The sequence below is a fragment of the Lobosporangium transversale genome, assembly GCF_002105155.1.
Source record: "Lobosporangium transversale strain NRRL 3116 chromosome Unknown BCR41scaffold_6, whole genome shotgun sequence".
NCBI classification, from domain to species: Eukaryota; Fungi; Mortierellomycota; class Mortierellomycetes; order Mortierellales; family Mortierellaceae; genus Lobosporangium; species Lobosporangium transversale.
In genome coordinates this window covers 740784-758806 of record NW_019028984.1, presented here as the reverse complement: position 1 = coordinate 758806, position 18023 = coordinate 740784, and the positions used below count along the sequence as shown (strand labels likewise).

The following is an 18023-nucleotide window of genomic DNA, read 5'->3' as shown; positions in this document are numbered from 1 at the left end:
TTTTCTTTGATACACGAAACTACTGAGTAGCCCCCTTAACTGTGTACGTGCACCCAGAAGCGGTCCCAAAAAGCGGTCCCAAAAGCGAGCACTGAGAGGGGCTAATTATAAAAAAGGGGGAAGTTGGCGAAGTAAAATTCTATATGATTATCTATTGTGGAAAAGAAGAGTTGGAATTTTTTTCAACATCTCTTTCCTTCAAGGTCTCAGTATCATCAAAATGACTGCCGAGTATTCCCCACTCTTGACCAATAACACTCGTAGTCAAGCAAATCATGCCATTAACCAAGACCTCTTAGCTGAGAGACCAACACAGGGCTCCAACTTTACAGCATACGTCAATGTTCTTTGTATCGTTGCAGGTAACTCTATTCCAGCCATTCTCTTTTTTGTTCAATATGGTCATTCACTCAAGATATTTTCATGTTCGTTATGCCCCATTAACAAAAATAATATATAACGAATAAAATGAAAAATAAAAAAAGGTAGTGGAACTTTAGGACTACCGTATGCTCTCCGGATGGGTGGATGGGTCGGTGTTGGTATCCTGATACTTTCTTTGGCTATGTCCATCTACACCAGTATACTGCTGATCAAGTGTCTTTATTACAACGGGACATACCGCCTCTCTTCGTTTCAAGAGGTGGGCTACCATGCATTTGGGCGACCGGGTTTGATCGCTGTCTGGTTCTTTTATGGAACCTTGGCAATAGGTGCCCCTGTCATGTACTTGATTCTCGCAGGAACAGAAATGAGTTTAATCACTGGCGTGGAACTAGATCCCCAGACCTGGATTTGGTTCTGCGCAATCTTTGTGGGAGCTCAGTTTGTGTTCTTGAAAACACTGAAGGAGGTCGTGTACGTTTCCATCTTGGGCTCACTAGCAACAGTAGTTCTAGTCATTATCGTTGTCCGTGGATCCATCCTTGACTTTGACAACCCAGAATACGAAAATGTTGAGCACCATCTCATCATATTTAAAAACCTCCCCGCTATGTTTGCCTCGATGTCCGTTTGCTACGGCGGTAACATTGTCTTTACACATGTCGAGGGGTCAATGCGGCGGCCCAAAGATTGGAATCGTGTTGTGACTGCCGCTTTAGCCACATGCTCCATTCTGTATCTTGCTACCGCCATTCCCGGCTACATCGCCTATGGCGACCGTTTGAAATCTCCTATCCTTGATAACTTGCCTAAGGATGTTTTCACCAAGATCGGGGCTACTGTCATTGTCCTCCATGTCCTATTTGCTGCGCCCATTCCATTGATATCCGTTTCTCTAGAACTAGAGCGCATAGCCAATATCAAGCTCGCTCATCACGGAAACGCTATGGAGTATCTCTACCGGACGATTATTCGCGTCCTTCTTATTGCATTCTGTGGGATCACCGCATGCACTGTCCCTTATTTCGGAGACTTTTTGTCCCTTCTGGGGGCTCTAGCCAATTGCTCCATGATTTATGTATTACCGATTGTTTTTTATTTCAAGTTGATTGGATGGAGACACATGAGGCGGTATGAACTGGCTTGGTGTGCCGCTATTGTCATAACTGGTGTTCTCAGCGCCATTATTGGATCTATCGAAGCTATTAAAGCGCTCAGAGATGATTTTGAGAATGACAACGGTAACTGAGATTTCCTAGCTCAAAAAAAAAAAATAAAAAATAAAAAATAAAAATAAAATAAGATCTACCCCTTCCAAATTAAACAGTAGTAAGAAAGAACATGATAGAGACGCATCATTGTAGAATGTATATCAAAGCAACTACATATAAATCAGCAGGATCTTATTGGGCAATAAACAACACAAAATAAATCGAGGTGGGTATGCCGAAAGGACTGAATGCAAGGGATTGCATTGGAATAAAAAGAGAAAAAGAGAATAGCGCATGCCACACCAGTTTTCTAACAATAAGCTACTTTTTTTTTTTCTTCATCTATTTATTTATATACTCAAATACTTTACAACTATCATCTTATCAAGCGCACAAGCATTTTGCTTCAAATGCGCATAGGTTGCCCTCGTGGGTACCATTGTGATTAAAGCCGTTATCATCCACTATAAGGGTCATCCTATTATCTACATCAAAGGATTGTCCCGATAGGAAACTGTGGATATGTAAGCTTGACTCGCACAAGCTAAATAAAATCAAGTAAAAAAACAATTAAAGCGCGTGTAGCTTTTTCCCCAAGTTGGCCGATTGGGCGTAACATGGTCATTCTTGTGCTACAAGTATGCGCTACATTCATCCTCACATATGCCTTACTTTATTGTTTTTGTCTTCCGAGATAGAAATGCGTGAAGATAAACATTCATTCTTTTGGTTGGTGCTTCACCAATCAATCGGGTTTGAGATAAAATTTGCCCAAATGCCTCTATGGCGATAGGAAACACATGGGTACGTGTTCGTTGATCTGAGGAAGGAAACAGAGCAGCAATAAATACGCACTTTCATCAGGAAGGCGATCTAGGCCCCAGATGCCTAGATCAGCATTTATAGATGTGACATGAAGTGAACATTTGAATCGACATTCAACCTCACCTTTCAGCACAATCTATGCTAATCAAGCTTTTAATAGCAACCACATAAATAAATTCCACAAAGCCGTACTTCCCTCAACTTTTTTTTCTACTCGAGCTCTCCTTCTCCTGCCGTTTCAGGGCTGCCAACCATGCATTTTATTCCAGCACGCAAGCGCACTATGTACTTTGGGTGCATCTAAATGAGTATGCGAGATGTTTGTGTAGGTCGACTTTGATCGATCTTGGATATGTATAAAAAAATAATCGCATTTTCACAGGACATGACCATGCATGCGAGCTACTTGTTGATAAACAAATCAACTCATCTGCACGACGCGTCGTTTGTATCCAATCACTCGCTGTGCGCCTGCTCATAAGAAAAAGCTCTCTGTTCAAAAAAAAAAAAAAAAAAAAAAAACAGGCGTCTGGGGACATCTGTTTACATTGCATAACATTGACAAATCAAAAAGCTTGTTTAGAGAACATTTATCTTATGATCCTATGGGCCTTGGCCACCCTTGTCCTCTGTTCCCACGGCTCTTCTCTTACCAAGGCTTGGAGCCTGAAAAGAACACGCAGCACAAGCATGCTGTCTATGAAGGCGTAATTAAAAAAAAAAAAAAAAAAAAAAATGTATATAATAAAGAAGGCTATGAATTTTTTTTTTTTTTCCTTTTCCTTTACTATCACCTTGATCTTTATTCTCATTAGTAAGTTTATCCAATGGTTTCTCTCTCTTTTCCTCCCCTCCCCTTCCCTCACAAACCTATTAACCATTGTTTTTCTTTTTCTTTTTTTTTTTTTTTTTTTTGTTCCTATTTCATAGCTGATCTATACTTTCGCGTTCTTGCCTCCATCATGCACAAGATTTTGATTGTTACTGCGATTATTGCTGCGCTTATTAGTGTGAGCCAGGCATACTGCGTCAGATCATGCGACAATTGCCGTGCAGCTACCTCGTGTGAATATGATCCTGCCATTTGTCCTCGTACGCTCAAGTACAATTGTATCAAAGGAATCCCTCCACTTCAGTAAAAAACAATAAAAATAAAGAAACTTGGGCATTGGCCAAAAACTGTAAATGTGTCCGTTCTCATTAAAGACAGTCAAGCGAATACATCTAAACGCATTTTGAAATACCCATTCGAAATACGCTGGTTTATTTCAAATGTCTGCACATTTGGCAAATGCTCCTCTCAAATATCCAAAAAAAAAAAAAAAAAAAAAAAAAAAAAAACGTGTAGGATTGAAAACCTATTATTGCTTATATTGCTTTTATTCCGAACATGCAACATGCACATGTAAAGACAAAATGAGAGTTTGCCGCGTAAATCTCGTTTGAGGCACCAGCTTGTGTGAGAAATGGTCACAGAAATCGGGTTTCGTGTGACACAGATGATCGGCACGTGCTTAGACTTTGCAATCTTTTTTTTCCTGGGGTGAATACAAATTATATATACAACCTATCTGGTGCAGATGCCAGGTGGAGATCTGCAAGCAGTATTGTACAGGGGAGAATGAAGAACAAAGCTATCGAGTGTAAGAATTAAGGCAGCCAATCAGTGAAGAAAGAATCAAAAGGCCATTTGAGAGAGTTGAGAGAGGAGAGAGAAGGAAGAAAGAGAAGAGGATTGTTACACTCTTAGACCACATTGTTGTGAATAAAGTAAAGTGATCTGGCGCGTGTGTGTGTGTTTCCTTCCAGTCCCCAACCAATTTTGTCCCCTTTTCCCTGACTCATTTTCTTTTTCTCTTTCTCTTTCTCTTTACTTCCTTCACTCCTCTGGACTCATTTCCCATCCGATTCATTCTTTTCGTCCCCTTTTTTGTTTTCTCATTTCTGCATTCATACACAGGTCAATAGCATGACTCGACCCTCTGGTATGGACTTTAGTATCCACAACACACTCTCCCAGCTCTTTCAGCTCAAAGTCTGTGCTCACCCTTTTATTTGAAAAGTCAACCAACTAATGCCAATTAATACAACATTGCTCGCTTTAAATTTGCTTTAGATGTCCAGGCATACCTAGAAAAGACGCTCAAGGAGCGTATCATGTTCATTGATGGTGCCATGGGAACTATGATCCAACGTCTACGTCTCACCGAGGCTGACTTTCGAGGTTAGATACTTTTCTTTTCTGACTTGCTCTCTCCTTATGAAGGAAATTAGAAGCAACCAGGAGACAAACAGAAGAGCTTGTCTTTTTTTTTTTCTTTTTTTCTTTTTTTCTTTTTTCCAACTCCGAACTTCTTTTTCCTCCTCTAGTCAGATCTAATCGTATCAATTTATATTATGGATCAGAACTACTTGTTTGTTCCAACTCATTTCTCATGACTATTATTCAATTCATGTAACTAATAGGTGAGGAATACAAGGACCATCCAAAGGATCTAAAGGGTAACAACGATATGTTGGTCTTCACGCAACCGGATGCAATTGAGAAAATTCACTGGCAGTATCTGGACGCAGGAGCAGACATGGTCGAGACGAATACATTTTCATCCACCTCAATTGCCCAACTGGACTATGGACTTGAAAAAGAAGCCTATCGCATGAATAAAGTCGCGGCTGAAGTTGCTAGGAGAGCATGTGAAAAGGTTACCCTTTTTATTTTTATTTTATTTTTATTTTTTTTAATCGTCAATAATACACTGAAATGATTAACTAAGTAACAGGGTATTTGTCTTTTAAAAAACAATAGATGACTGCGCAAACACCAGATCGTCCACGTTTTGTCTGTGGAGCGCTCGGACCGACAAACAGGACATGTTCGATTTCTCCCTCAGTCGAAAACCCAGCCTTCAGAAACGTCACCTTTGATGAGTTGGTCGAAGCCTATACAGAGCAGACGAAGGGTCTGTTGGATGGTGGGGCCGATATCCTTCTGGTAGAAACTATTTTTGATACCCTTAATGCCAAAGCCGCGTTATATGCAATCGATCTTTGCTTCTCGGAGGGCTACCGCAGGACTCCAGTGTTCATCTCTGGAACAATTGTCGACATGTCCGGACGTACACTCAGTGGTCAGACTGGCGAAGCCTTTGTGATCTCAATGAAACATTCGGATCCTTTCGCAATCGGACTCAACTGTGCTTTGGGTGCTGATCAAATGAGACCCTTTATTTATAATATTGGACAGGCTGCCAAGACACATGTCATTTGCTATCCTAACGCAGTACGTTTCATACCCTTCATTGCCTTCTATAATCGATATCCCCCACTTGAAAATCGTATTCTTATACCTCTTTTTGCCATCATTTTATTTATTTATTTATTTTTTAACAGGGTTTGCCTAATGCATTCGGAGAATATGATGAATCACCATCAGATATGGCCAAACAGGTGGAAGTATTTGCAAAAGAAGGATTGGTATCGATTATTGGAGGATGCTGTGGTACCACACCAGACCACATCCGAGCCATCGCTGAGGCCTGCAAGTCCTATCCACCACGCAAGTTTGAAAATGAACCCACGATCAGCAGCATGTTGTTGTCTGGCTTAGAGCCCTTGAAAGTCGATCAATCCTCTAACTTTATCAACATCGGAGAGCGTTGCAACGTAGCAGGATCGCGCAAGTTTGCGCGCCATGTACTCAAGGGAGAATATGATGAATGTTTAGCCATTGCCCGTGCTCAGGTTGAAAATGGAGCTCAAATCGTGGACGTCAATTTTGATGAGGGCATGTTGGATGGTGTGGCAGCCATGACTCGATTTTTGAACTTGTTGAGCAGTGACCCAGATGTGAGCAAAGTCCCATTGATGATTGACTCTTCCAACTTTGCAGTGATTGAAGCTGGCTTGAAATGCGCTCAAGGCAAATGTATCGTCAACAGTATTTCACTCAAGGCTGGTGAAGAAGAATTTATTCGCCAAGCGAGGGTGGTCCGTCGATTTGGTGCTGCAGTTGTTGTAATGGCTTTTGATGAAACTGGCCAGGCAGATACCTGTTCTCGTAAATTTGAGATCTGTGCTCGTTCCTATCACATTTTGGTGGATCAAGTTGGATTTAATCCAAATGACATTATTTTTGATCCCAATATCCTGACGATCTGTACAGGAATGGAGGAACACAACAATTATGGAGTCGAGTTCATTGAATCCATCAAATTGATCAAGGCCAATTTGCCCGGAGCCAAGATCAGTGGAGGTGTCTCTAACTTGTCATTCTCGTTCCGTGGTATGGATGTGATTCGCGAGGCAATGCACAGTGTGTTCTTGTATCATGCCATTAAAGTTGGCATGGATATGGGTATTGTCAATGCCGGATTCTTGACAGTTTATGACGAGATTCCTAAGGATTTGCTCAAGCTATGCGAGGATGCGGTCTGGAACAAGGATCCGGAGGTGACAGACAAGTTGCTCGCCTATGCGCAAGCCAATGCCAAAGGCGCCAAAAAGGAGGCCGAGACTGAGGAGTGGAGAAGCCGGCCTGTTGCGGACCGTTTGGCGCATGCTTTGATCAAGGGCATTGTCAAATATATTGTCGAGGATACAGAGGAGGCTCGCAAGGACACAGTGAAGTATCCCCGTCCACTGAATGTTATTGAAGGACCTTTGATGAACGGTATGAGCATTGTGGGTGATCTATTTGGTGCTGGCAAGATGTTCTTGCCTCAAGTCATCAAATCAGCACGTGTGATGAAGACTGCTGTGGCTCATTTGATTCCATTTATGGAGGAGGAACGCCTCAGGAACATTAAGGAGAAGGGGCTAGCAGATGATGATAATTGGTATTCAGGCACGGTTCTGATGGCGACGGTCAAAGGGGATGTACACGACATTGGCAAAAATATTGTGGCGGTCGTGTTGGGTTGCAACAATTACAGGGTCATTGACCTTGGAGTGATGACACCGTGCGAGAAGATTATCCAGACAGCCATTGATGAAAAAGTTGATGTTATTGGACTCTCGGGACTGATCACTCCTTCATTAGATGAGATGATCCACGTAGCCAAGGAGGCTGAGCGCGCAGGGCTGAAGGTTCCTATCTTGATCGGTGGTGCTACCACCTCCAAGACCCACACAGCTGTCAAGGTCGCGCCTCGCTATACCCAGCCTGCTATTCATGTCTTGGATGCTTCCAAGAGTGTGGTTGTTGTCTCGAGTTTGTTGGATGAGAAGGTCAGAGAGGACTTTATTGAAGACATCAACGAGGAATATGAAGAGATTCGTGAGGACCACTATGAAGGTCTCAAGGATCGTCGGTACCTCAGTTTGGCAGCTGCAAGAGAGCAGAAAATGGTTCTGGACTGGGCGCGGGAAAAGATTGTGAAGCCCTCGTTCCTGGGCACAAAGGTATTCAAGGACATTGATCTCAACACGGTGACCAGCCACATTGACTGGAACCCATTCTTCCAGGTCTGGCAGCTACGTGGCAAATATCCTAACCGTGGATATCCCAAGATCTTTAATGACGAAACTGTCGGTGCAGAGGCCAAGAAGTTGCATGAGGAAGCCTTGGCGATGATGAAGATTATGATTGAAAAGAAGCAACTCCAAGCAACAGGCATCGTAGGCTTTTATCCTGCTAATAGTGTTGGGGATGATATTGAGATTTATGAGGATGAGACACGTTCCAAGGTGGTGGCGAAGTTCTATGGCCTCCGTCAACAAGCCGAAAAGGAGAAGGAATCTACTGAGAAGTACATGTGTCTGTCCGACTTTGTGGCTCCCAAAGAGAGTGGTATTGCGGACTATTTAGGCATGTTTGCAGTCTCGGCCGGGTTTGGATGTGATGAGCTGTGTGAGGAGTTCAAAGCCAGCCATGATGACTATGGATCGATTATGGCCAAGTCTCTGGCTGATCGTCTTGCAGAGGCATTTGCAGAGAAGCTCCACGAGGATATTCGTCGGGAACATTGGGGCTATGCACCAAATGAAGCCATGGATGTAACTGATATGCTGTCGATCAAGTACCAGGGTATTCGTCCCGCACCCGGTTATCCATCTCAACCAGATCATACTGAGAAATTGACTATGTGGGAGTTGGGTAATATTGGAACACAGACAGGCATTAATCTGACCGAGTCCTTGGCTATGGATCCAGGTGCGTCTGTTTCAGCCATTGTCTTTGGACGTGGACAGTACTTTGCAGTGGGCAAGATCCAAGAGGACCAAGTGACTGATTACGCAGCACGCAAGAATATGCAAAAACGTGAGATCGAGACATGGTTGGGCTCCATTCTAGCATACGATAACGAATAGACATTTGAATAGCAAGCAATAGAGAATTAGGGGGGAAAAGAGTAGTGATTGACAGTAGTACATACACATAACATACAACTTACGAACATCTACATAAAAAAAAGAAAAAAAAAATTATATATACAAACAGACTAGAGAAGTCCTTTACTGTTGCATTCAAAATAAAAGGTCTTCATCCTGAGAAAGGACACTTTTAGTTGTGCTCTTCATGTGCTCTTTGAGTCTGGATGATATTGTCAGTGGCAATCTCTATCATCCCATCCCCTACATGTATGCAAATGAGTCCCGGTTCGCCTTCGATTATTTGGTCAGATTTGATGGAATTGTGTTCTCCCTCATGCTCCTGATCCTCCTCTACTGCGCTATTGTTCTGCTCCTGTGCATCTTCATAATCCCCCTCCTCAAAGTCACCATATCCATCTTCATCATCACCTTCCAACTCCTCCTCATACTCCTCCATACTCTCTGAGCCATCTGTATAGATCGAATCATTATCAAAATAATAGTCTGGTGGCAACTCTTGATCTAGAACCTCCACTCCAAACTCCTTGAACTTGGTTGCCATCTCTAGATGTTTATCCCAGTCCCGGTGGAAAATACCCTCAATTTTCTTCAGTTTCTCGAGATGAGTGCCCATCCAGATAACATCATCTAAAACCATCCGTTGATAGGACTTGCCTAGGTTCAAATACTCCAAATTGATCAAGGTCCGAAGTTGATCCACCCCAGAATCCATTTGGAATAGTAAGCCTTCACGAAGAGTCCATGAAAGCGACCCTATGCTCAGGGATTCCAGTTGAGTTAACTTGGAGAGCTGTCTAAATGTGGTCCATTGTTCCTCTAAGGATGAATTTCCTGGTGATGATTGTAAGATGTTGACCTCCAAATGCTGCATCCCTTTTGCGGCCCAATCCTTGCCATGAACAATATCCCACATCTTGAGGGATGGGCACAACAGCCGTGTGAGCTGAGGGGATTCTTCAAGGATCTTTTGAGCCATCCAACTCTCGACTTGACTACAATATGAAATATCCAAGGACTTCAACGTTTTGAAATGAAGGCTCAAGGACTGGAAAGTTGGTCTACTGATGCTCGTTCCACAGACTGAAAAGAGCTCGAGTCCTCTAATGGGAGGAGCCAATGAATCCAACATTTGGCCGATTTCGTCCGGATCCCGTAACCCACAACCATCCATCTGCAACATGGTCAGGTGTGGACATGCAGCAGGGACTTTTTCACAAAACTCTTTCACAGGAAAGAATTGATCTCGATACATGGTCCATTTCAGATGCTGCAAGTTAGGGCACTGACTGATCAATTCCACCTGCGATTGTGGACTGAAGCCTCTCATGTCCTTTAGGCAGATTTCTATGAGATCTGGAAAGGACCATCGCTTAAGATCCTGAATGTTAACAAAGGTTTCAAAGCGAGAGGAAGCGATCTGGAGTCGACTGAAGACTCGGATCAGGGCTTCAACTTGATCAAAATTATCATATTTAGCTCGACTGGATTCGTATCTCTTCAGATTAGGGCATGCTTCTGGTAAGGCTCGGAGGAATTGAGCTGAGGGAGCACTGGTAAGGTTAAATCCGAAAAAGATCCATTCAATCCCAGGATTGTGTCGAATCAGATCAATGAGTTGGTCCCAAGTGTCCGGACGAGGATCCATGATATGCTCACCATGTATAAAAAGCATCTTGAGGGAAGTACAGTTTCTGAGAAACGGTTCAAGACCCAGAGTGGCCTTGAGAGTGAGAGATCGGATATAATGGGCATTCTTTTTTAGGGTTTCGAGGCATGGGAAAGAAGAAGTGGGTGATAACGATAATGATGATGATGAAGAGGGTGAGGAGGAAAATGGAGAAGGACATGATGCCCAGTTTTCTGGAACAGTGAAGGAGGACCAGATAAAGGGCATGAAGGACGCATACCATTGACGACATACACGGGCACATGCAAGACGATCTTGTAATGCCACCAGTGGGGCCAAGTAAAGTAACATCTCTGGAAGGAGAATGGGAGAGGTCATGATGATGAAGTTGATTATGAATGAATGACTTTTTTTTTATGCTGTGAGTGGATGGAATATGTACAATTAGTAAGAGGGTAAATGTGAACAAGAAGTAGGTACCGGAGCAATCAAGTTGATCAAGAAGACAATGGAGACTGAAGACTGAAAACAATGAAGACAATGAAGAGAATGAAGACAAAAGATAAAGAACTGTTTACATGTGTTTTTGACAGCGTATTGCTTTTTAACAAAACGGAGAGTCGGTTGGCTAAAAGGCCGCTCTTTGCACACCCCTTTTTTTTGCTCTTTTTGACTGCGCAAAATAAGAGGATTGCGGGGTCAATAAATCGATACCGGCTCCTGTGGTTCTGTTAAAAGAGAATCGGTCATTTGCATCGACGGATTCCTCTTTCTTAATCGGTATACGGCACAAACTCATTGACTGAGATCAACAGCATCTTTAAAGCTGTTTAAACTTTTCTTTTTCCTACCTATTTCAACGACCTTTGTAGCATGATCATGTTGCTGATGCTGAAGAACACCGTTTCTACGAATAACGAAATAGCATTTTCATCCATCGCAGTGTGGTGAATAAGCTTATTTTATTTTATTTTATTTTATTTTATTTTATTTATTTTATTCAATTTAAACAGGAACTGTGTAACCGTGTAATTTTGAAAAGGACGCGTCCACATGTGATGGGCAAGTTCAAAGAGAAAGAGGAAAAGAGAAGACACTTTGCTACTTTGCAACCATGTAATGTTTGAAATCTGTAGTTCATTTATTTCGCGCGATACTGTGGAGCATGCAAACTATGCAGACAAATTTGCCGCCAAATAGATGGGGTTTTTCTTTTTCTTTGAGAAACCAAGTGGGCTCTCAGCAGAGTAAATTCATTTTGACACTGACAAGCAAGACAAGATTGAAAAGGGGCAGAGAGAGACAAGAGAGAGGATTGATTATATAGCAATGCTTGATATATATGCATCATTGCTCTGCTTACTTTACCTTCCTGTATGCTTACTGCTTTCCAATCCCTATCAATGCTCGCACTCATCTGACACCGCCATCTACCATCTCCTACTTTTCTCTATTTTCCTTTCAGCTACAAGAAAAGAAAATATAGACTGGCTATGCACTCTCAATCCGCAGCTTGAAGATGAATGTGGCGCCACCATTCGCACTCTTTACCATTGTACAACGCTGCTCTGTTGTTGGTTTTCCTATTTCCTTGTTATCTCAATCGGTCCTTCCTCCATCTTCCTTTTCTCTTTCTTTTTATTTTTTAGAAAATTCATAATACACACTAACCTCCTTTTGTGAGCTGTACCTGAAACTTTCTTGCTTTACTCTGTTTCTCATTGACAATTGCCATTGTCCTCATTCTTTTCTCTCTTCTGCCAAATGAGATTCAAAATCCCCCACGCCTTACCCCGACAACATTCATAACACACCGTCTGCTTTCATATGATCCTATTTTATCCTAGTTGCTGAATATAAAGCAACATCAAGTTTTTTTATTGATTTCCAATATCTTTTATTGCTAATGAGCAATGGCACTTTTTTCTTTCTTACTTCACACCCCCCTTCTCTGCTGAACTTCGCTTCAACACAACAAAAAAAATGGACAATGTTGCCTTCCAGGGCATGCCGCGGATATCCCTAACCCCGGCAGAGGAGGCCCTGATCCCACGTCCACACTCATCCGCTTCTCAGGTCGCTACCGCCATCCCCTCCACTTATACCCGCTCTTCCACATCATCTTCGTCAAAACCAAGACACCACCAACATCCGCATCACCGTAGCCGCCACGCCAGTATTACACACCATCCATATTACTCTAACCCGAGCCATGTTGGGTCCACGATTGTCGGATTGGGTACACACTTCAGCTCGCTTTCATCGGCCTCTATACACAACTCCGCAACTACAGATCCATACTCACGGTCATCCACACCAGGACCCGCAGGGAAACCCTCAAGCAGACCATCCTCTCCCTCCAATAATCATCTTAGTAACATCTATCATATACCTGGAATATATTCATCAGCAAGTAATATCAATATCAGTACATCAGGCGAACAAGAATATCCCCAGAATCCACAGGATTCGTACCATGCCAACTATCCACCAGAATCTCCTCCGCAGTCAGCATCGCCTGGTCTCTCCCGCCTGGCCATTGCGCTAGGCTCTCGTCCTGCCCGATCACCTTCTCCACAGCTTCATAGCAACCTGCACAACTCTCATTCTCATTCTCATTCTCAGCCATCCTACTTTCCCCGCACCTCACACGATACTGTCCATTCTCGCCCTGGATCGCCTCTGAATCAGGGACACTATGACTCGTGGGACACTGGTCATCATCCCAGAGTAGATTCACCCCTAAGAAGTACTAGCTCCGAGGAAGAGGACATCGATGCGGATTCGGATATGTACTCAGAGGACGGCAATAACTCGGATGATGAGGGTGAAGGAAGAGGAAAAAGTCATCGTCATCGTTCAACATCCTCAAAGCACTCCAACAATAGTATAGGGATTCTCAGGCGACTGCGTGAATCCACGAGCAGACTGAGTTTTGCAGATGAATATAAAAAATCTTCCCGAACAAGTCATGAGTCCGACAGAGGGGTTCCTAGACCTAGTCAAGATTCTTCCTCTTCTGCTTCACGTCCAATAGGGGGAAAAGGGGCTTTGCAGGGCCTGTCAGATGAAGATAAACAACAGAAGCAGCGACAGGATTCTAGAAGGAATCGGCCGTCTACTTGGCGGCCATCTCTCTCGCTGATCCGACAGGAAAGCGACTATTCAACTAGTGCTGGTGGCAGTAACAATTATTTTCTTCAAAATGATCTCAACTATACCAATGATTTGCCAAGTAGCTCTTCCAATCATCAGCACCCCGTCAGTAGCAGCAGCAACAAGGGGAAAAGGCATCCAGGCTCCAAGGGCAATGGCAAGAGTAAAGCGAATAAGAAGAAAAGGCGTCGAGCAGCCAGGAAGAGACGTGCAGAGCAGCAGGCAACACAACAGAGGGAGCAGCGACTACAACGACAGCTCTATGAGCAGCAGCTTGCAGAACAAGCCAGGATGTTACCTCACTTGAGTCAGGTTCTTGAAAAACGGACGCGGTATCCACTCAGTTATGATGGCTTTGAGACTTTCCTTCGGACGCAACGAGCGGTTGAGTATCTTAACTTTTGGGCAGTAAGTACAAGAATAGGCTTCTTTTTTTTTTAAAAAAAAAAAAAAAAAAAAAAAAAACTTTTTCGATCTCTATGAAGAGGAAGAGAACAAGGAAACCGTACAACAGTTATATAGTATAGAGATGAATATTATCTGCATCTGAGGGAACTAGATTGACCAGAATATGTTCTTATACCATCATAGGATGTCGCAGCTCATGAACAGTTATGTAGGACGTTTGATGTATCCGAGAGGAGGCAAAAACGTGAGCATCAACTTGAGGAACGTGCAATCGCGCGGGATCGAAGGCGTATGGCTCTCATGCCAGGCATGGAGCCAGGACGGCTCACACCAGATCCGGACCTTCTGGGACCAAACCAATCCACTATGAGCGTTGGCAGGGATACAGGCATAGGTGTCGGCGTTAATGGGCAAGAGATCGATAGATCCAGCATGTATGCGGCTAGCCGATCTAGCTTACAACTGCCCTTGGGGAACGATCATCTTTCATTCCCCCAAGAAACTCGTCGCTATGGCCCTCATGATTCTTCTGCACTTTTCCCACCCATATCACCGGCCGAATCATACAATCGTATATTGGCAGGAGTAAGAAGCAGGAGGATCTCAGGTGAAGTAAGCCGACCATCGTTGGAGGATCCTCACATTTCAGAACAGGATGCTGCTGTCGCTGCCCTTGCAATGCGAGCGCAGCGTAATGGCCTATACTCTTATAACAGTAGTCGGGAAGATGTTCGACGAGGCTCCTTTGACCGCTATCAGTCTTTACCTGGTAGTGATCTGGCAAGCGGTCACTACCAACAATATAACCACAGTAATGGATACATAGGAGGAGCCTTATCTGCTTCATCTTCGGCTCCCAATGCCTATAACATGATGATGCGTGGGCGAGGATCCATTGATATCATAGGTCAATCCAACTCCCGAAATATACGGAGAGGATCTTCAGGAACAAGAGCAGGAACAGGAACAGGATATGATTATTTTAGTAACGGAGCTCAATCATCGCTCTCACAACTCTCCCTTTCTCAATATCCACAGGCACCGCACACATCACACACACCACAACTGGTGGTCCCCGATGAAGCGGGCCAGACGACACGATTGAGCGTTGATGGGCATTACCCCCAGCGTGCGGAAAGCCCTTCAGACCTTCAACGTCGACATTCGATGCAATCTCTTGGGTTTGCAAGCCATTCTGAACTAGATAGACGCCTATTGGCGATTGGAAGGTTTCCTAATGGTCTAGGCCCGCTTCAAGCGCCTTTTCCCGTTCGTAGATCAGGAGAGAGTGCTTACACTCCTAGTATATTTAGTGGCACCACAGGACAGGAGGGCAAGGCACCGTTGGCATTCAGTTTTCGAGCTATTGCGCTCGAGGACCTACAGGAATCAGCAATGAGGATCTATCGCAAATATTTGGTTCAATTCCGGACTGCATCCATGGCCGCAGAAGAAGAAGAAGCGTTAGCAATATCAACAAAACAATCTCATAATGGTCAAGGAGGACAGCGTGAACACAATAGCCTTGAGAAGATTTTGGTGACTTCAGGATGGGGTGGCTATGCAGAGGAAGTGATTACACAGTGGAACGAGAAATGGCAAGAGCGGAGACTGAAGCGTCTCTCATCCAAGAAAAGTTCCTCTGCACGCCTTGGCAACGGGTACCAGAGCGGACAACGTAGCGTAAATGGAGATAAAGACGACAAAACTCATGATGTCAATAATGGTCCTGGTGGCGGCCCCTCGATCAATACGGAGGTCACTAGCCAAAGCTATAGTTCTGACAACCGGAAAAAGGAGCATGATGAGGGAAATGGAGCTGATGGAAAAGGAGATGTTTCAGGAAATGCTTCTGTGCCAACAAGTCCAAGGAGCCCCAAAATGAAGAAGAGGACAGGAACAGGGCTCAGTGCCATATTGAATCCGTTATTTACAAGGCTGATGCGAACAGAAACCACAGTTGTCGAACTGCCGACCCTGACTATTAACACGACTACAGTAGAGGAGGTAGCTATCCATGAGTACACGTCAGAGGATGAGGATGACGACGGTGATGATAGTGATGATGATGAAGCTGATGATGATGTTGAAGATGAGGACTATGATAGCGATGGAGACAGTAATGTGGATGGGGGTATGGAGAGTACAAACTATAGGGGACAGCAAGAGAAACGAGATGAAGATGGTGTGATTCCCTCTGCTAATAATGATGCTGCAGTGCCTACTAACGATGACAAGGGATTGTCGGAGCCATCTGATGTAACTTCTGGCGTACCTGGGACTGTTGTAATCCTTGAGAGATCCATACCACCATTATCACTGGCTGCCAATATGAACCATATGATCTCCACGCATAATCAAGGCGGTATCTCTCAACCCTCGTATGACTCATCGTTTGAAAACGCAGATGCTTTAGAGCACGGAAATGGGATCGTACCTGGTGCTGGAGTTGATGCTGAAGCTCTTCCAAAGATGACGCCTTCTCATAAATCGTCCTTATCGTCTCTGTCATCTACCTGGGACCGTATCACTATGAAAGACCTTGAGAAAGAAGGTATCTATAAGAAAAAAAAAGTATCTCAATCGATTTTTTTGTCCACCCTTTCTCTTTTGGTATAGGCATCACACTTTGCAATCAGGCTTTAAGTTTTTTTTTTTTTTTTTTTTTTTTTTATAGTTGTAACCTTACCACAACCCATCAGTATCACTAAGCGTCCATCGCCTTATCATTGGTATGGCAAATTGCGCGGAATCCGAGCCAGTACGAGAACACCTGAGACTTTATCTTCGAATACAACACAGAGAGGTGGATGGCATCTTCCATCATTGTTACGCAAATCCATCCGAGGGACTGGTTCGAGCTCATCTAGCCTCAGTACCATTCAATTCACACCTTGTGCCTCGCCTCGGACAGAACGCCCCGGTTTCTGGCTACAGCCGCCTTCTATTGCCACAGGAGAGGAAGCTGTGGACGAAAAAAATGCAAGTGGAGTAGTAACAAAAAGAAGTGAAGCAGTAACTGCCCATAATAATGGTAGCCGTCCTATGCGTCTATCAAATTCTGGAACCGCCAATTCTGTTATGCAGCTTCAGGGTGAACCGATCCATTCGAACGCAAGTTTGAGCGCTGCGGGCCCTATTGCGAGCACTGTAAACACTCTAAATGAGAAGTCTACGCCGTATCCATCACCACAGCTTTCCTTGACGCCTCAACCATCCTCTCCCTTCATGAATTCCCGCATTACAGGCTCAAGGTTGTCAGGACTGGATCCAGGATTGGATTTAGGATCATCGCCAGTTGCTGTGGCAGCCTCCGCTGCAGCAGTCGCATTCTATCTACCTTTAGAATGTCGACAACGGATTCATCAGCAGGTACAAGAAGGTCGGACCCATGTGCCTCATTTGTTTGGCCCCGCCAAGGGATTTGTGACGGATGTGGTGTTGATGGATCACTACTACCCTCTGTTTTTGAACCACATGGAACAATATAACATGGGAATATTGACAAGACATCATCCCAACAATCGAATCAAGATACAAAGCATGATCTGGCTTGGGATCGGGTTGTGGTTTATAGTTCTAGGAGTGCAGCTGTCGCTAGCGCTTCTCGGATTGGGAGGGTGGAGTAGTCCTTGGGTCTGGATGGTGGGAATCTTGGGAGGCTGGACTGGGTCGATATGTCTTATGACAGGAATTAAAGAGTTCTCGCCTATCCTTGGACTTGTAGGTAAAATGTAAGTATCATTTGTTCAAAAGACTCGTTGGGCAAAGCACCTGCTTTATTTCTCTGGTACTTCTAGTGCATTGCATTCTAATTATTCCGTCTTTTTTTTTTTTTTTTTTTGCAACTGATAAAGTTGCGAAGACAAGCATGTTTTTCGATTCAGAAAGATATTAGAGCCATCGATCCGCATCCGTCACCGCCAGCGCGCATACTGGATGCTAGCATACTGCATCATTTCGTCGACAATCATGATTATTATCTTTGCGGCTCTGCCGCAGCTGAGGGGTTAGGGATACCATTAGCCATTTGTCATTTGTTTACTTAGCTTATAACAGAAATATGTTCTCTTGGTCTG

The 18023-nt window shown here is 43.9% G+C and overlaps 4 protein-coding genes across 4 annotated transcripts; 3 read left to right on the top strand and 1 right to left on the bottom strand.

Annotated features, from left to right (window-relative positions):
• The first annotated feature begins 164 nt into the window (after positions 1–164).
• On the top strand, positions 165–1641 carry BCR41DRAFT_332796 (transmembrane amino acid transporter protein-domain-containing protein). Its single transcript, XM_022021862.1, has 2 exons — positions 165–362; positions 486–1641. Exons 1-2 carry the CDS (start codon positions 221–223, stop codon positions 1631–1633), a joined length of 1290 nt encoding a protein of 429 aa, XP_021884517.1. The 5' UTR covers positions 165–220; the 3' UTR covers positions 1634–1641.
• A 2594-nt stretch (positions 1642–4235) lies between these two features.
• BCR41DRAFT_347866 (5-methyltetrahydrofolate-homocysteine methyltransferase) lies at positions 4236–8883 on the top strand. Its single transcript, XM_022023179.1, has 5 exons — positions 4236–4405; positions 4537–4644; positions 4887–5122; positions 5227–5700; positions 5811–8883. Exons 1-5 carry the CDS (start codon positions 4390–4392, stop codon positions 8727–8729), a joined length of 3753 nt encoding a protein of 1250 aa, XP_021884516.1. The 5' UTR covers positions 4236–4389; the 3' UTR covers positions 8730–8883.
• BCR41DRAFT_347865 (hypothetical protein) lies at positions 8879–10947 on the bottom strand. The gene has a single exon (XM_022023178.1). It carries the CDS (start codon positions 10756–10758, stop codon positions 8923–8925), a length of 1836 nt encoding a protein of 611 aa, XP_021884515.1. The 5' UTR covers positions 10759–10947; the 3' UTR covers positions 8879–8922.
• Positions 10948–12363: 1416 nt separating this feature from the next.
• On the top strand, positions 12364–17958 carry BCR41DRAFT_419721 (hypothetical protein; the record flags this gene model as incomplete). Its single annotated transcript, XM_022029803.1, has 4 exons — positions 12364–13944; positions 14128–16498; positions 16622–17678; positions 17802–17958. The coding sequence occupies 4 exons, from the start codon at positions 12364–12366 to the stop codon at positions 17956–17958; spliced, it is 5166 nt and encodes a 1721-aa protein (XP_021884514.1).
• Between the last annotated feature and the right edge of the window lie 65 nt (positions 17959–18023).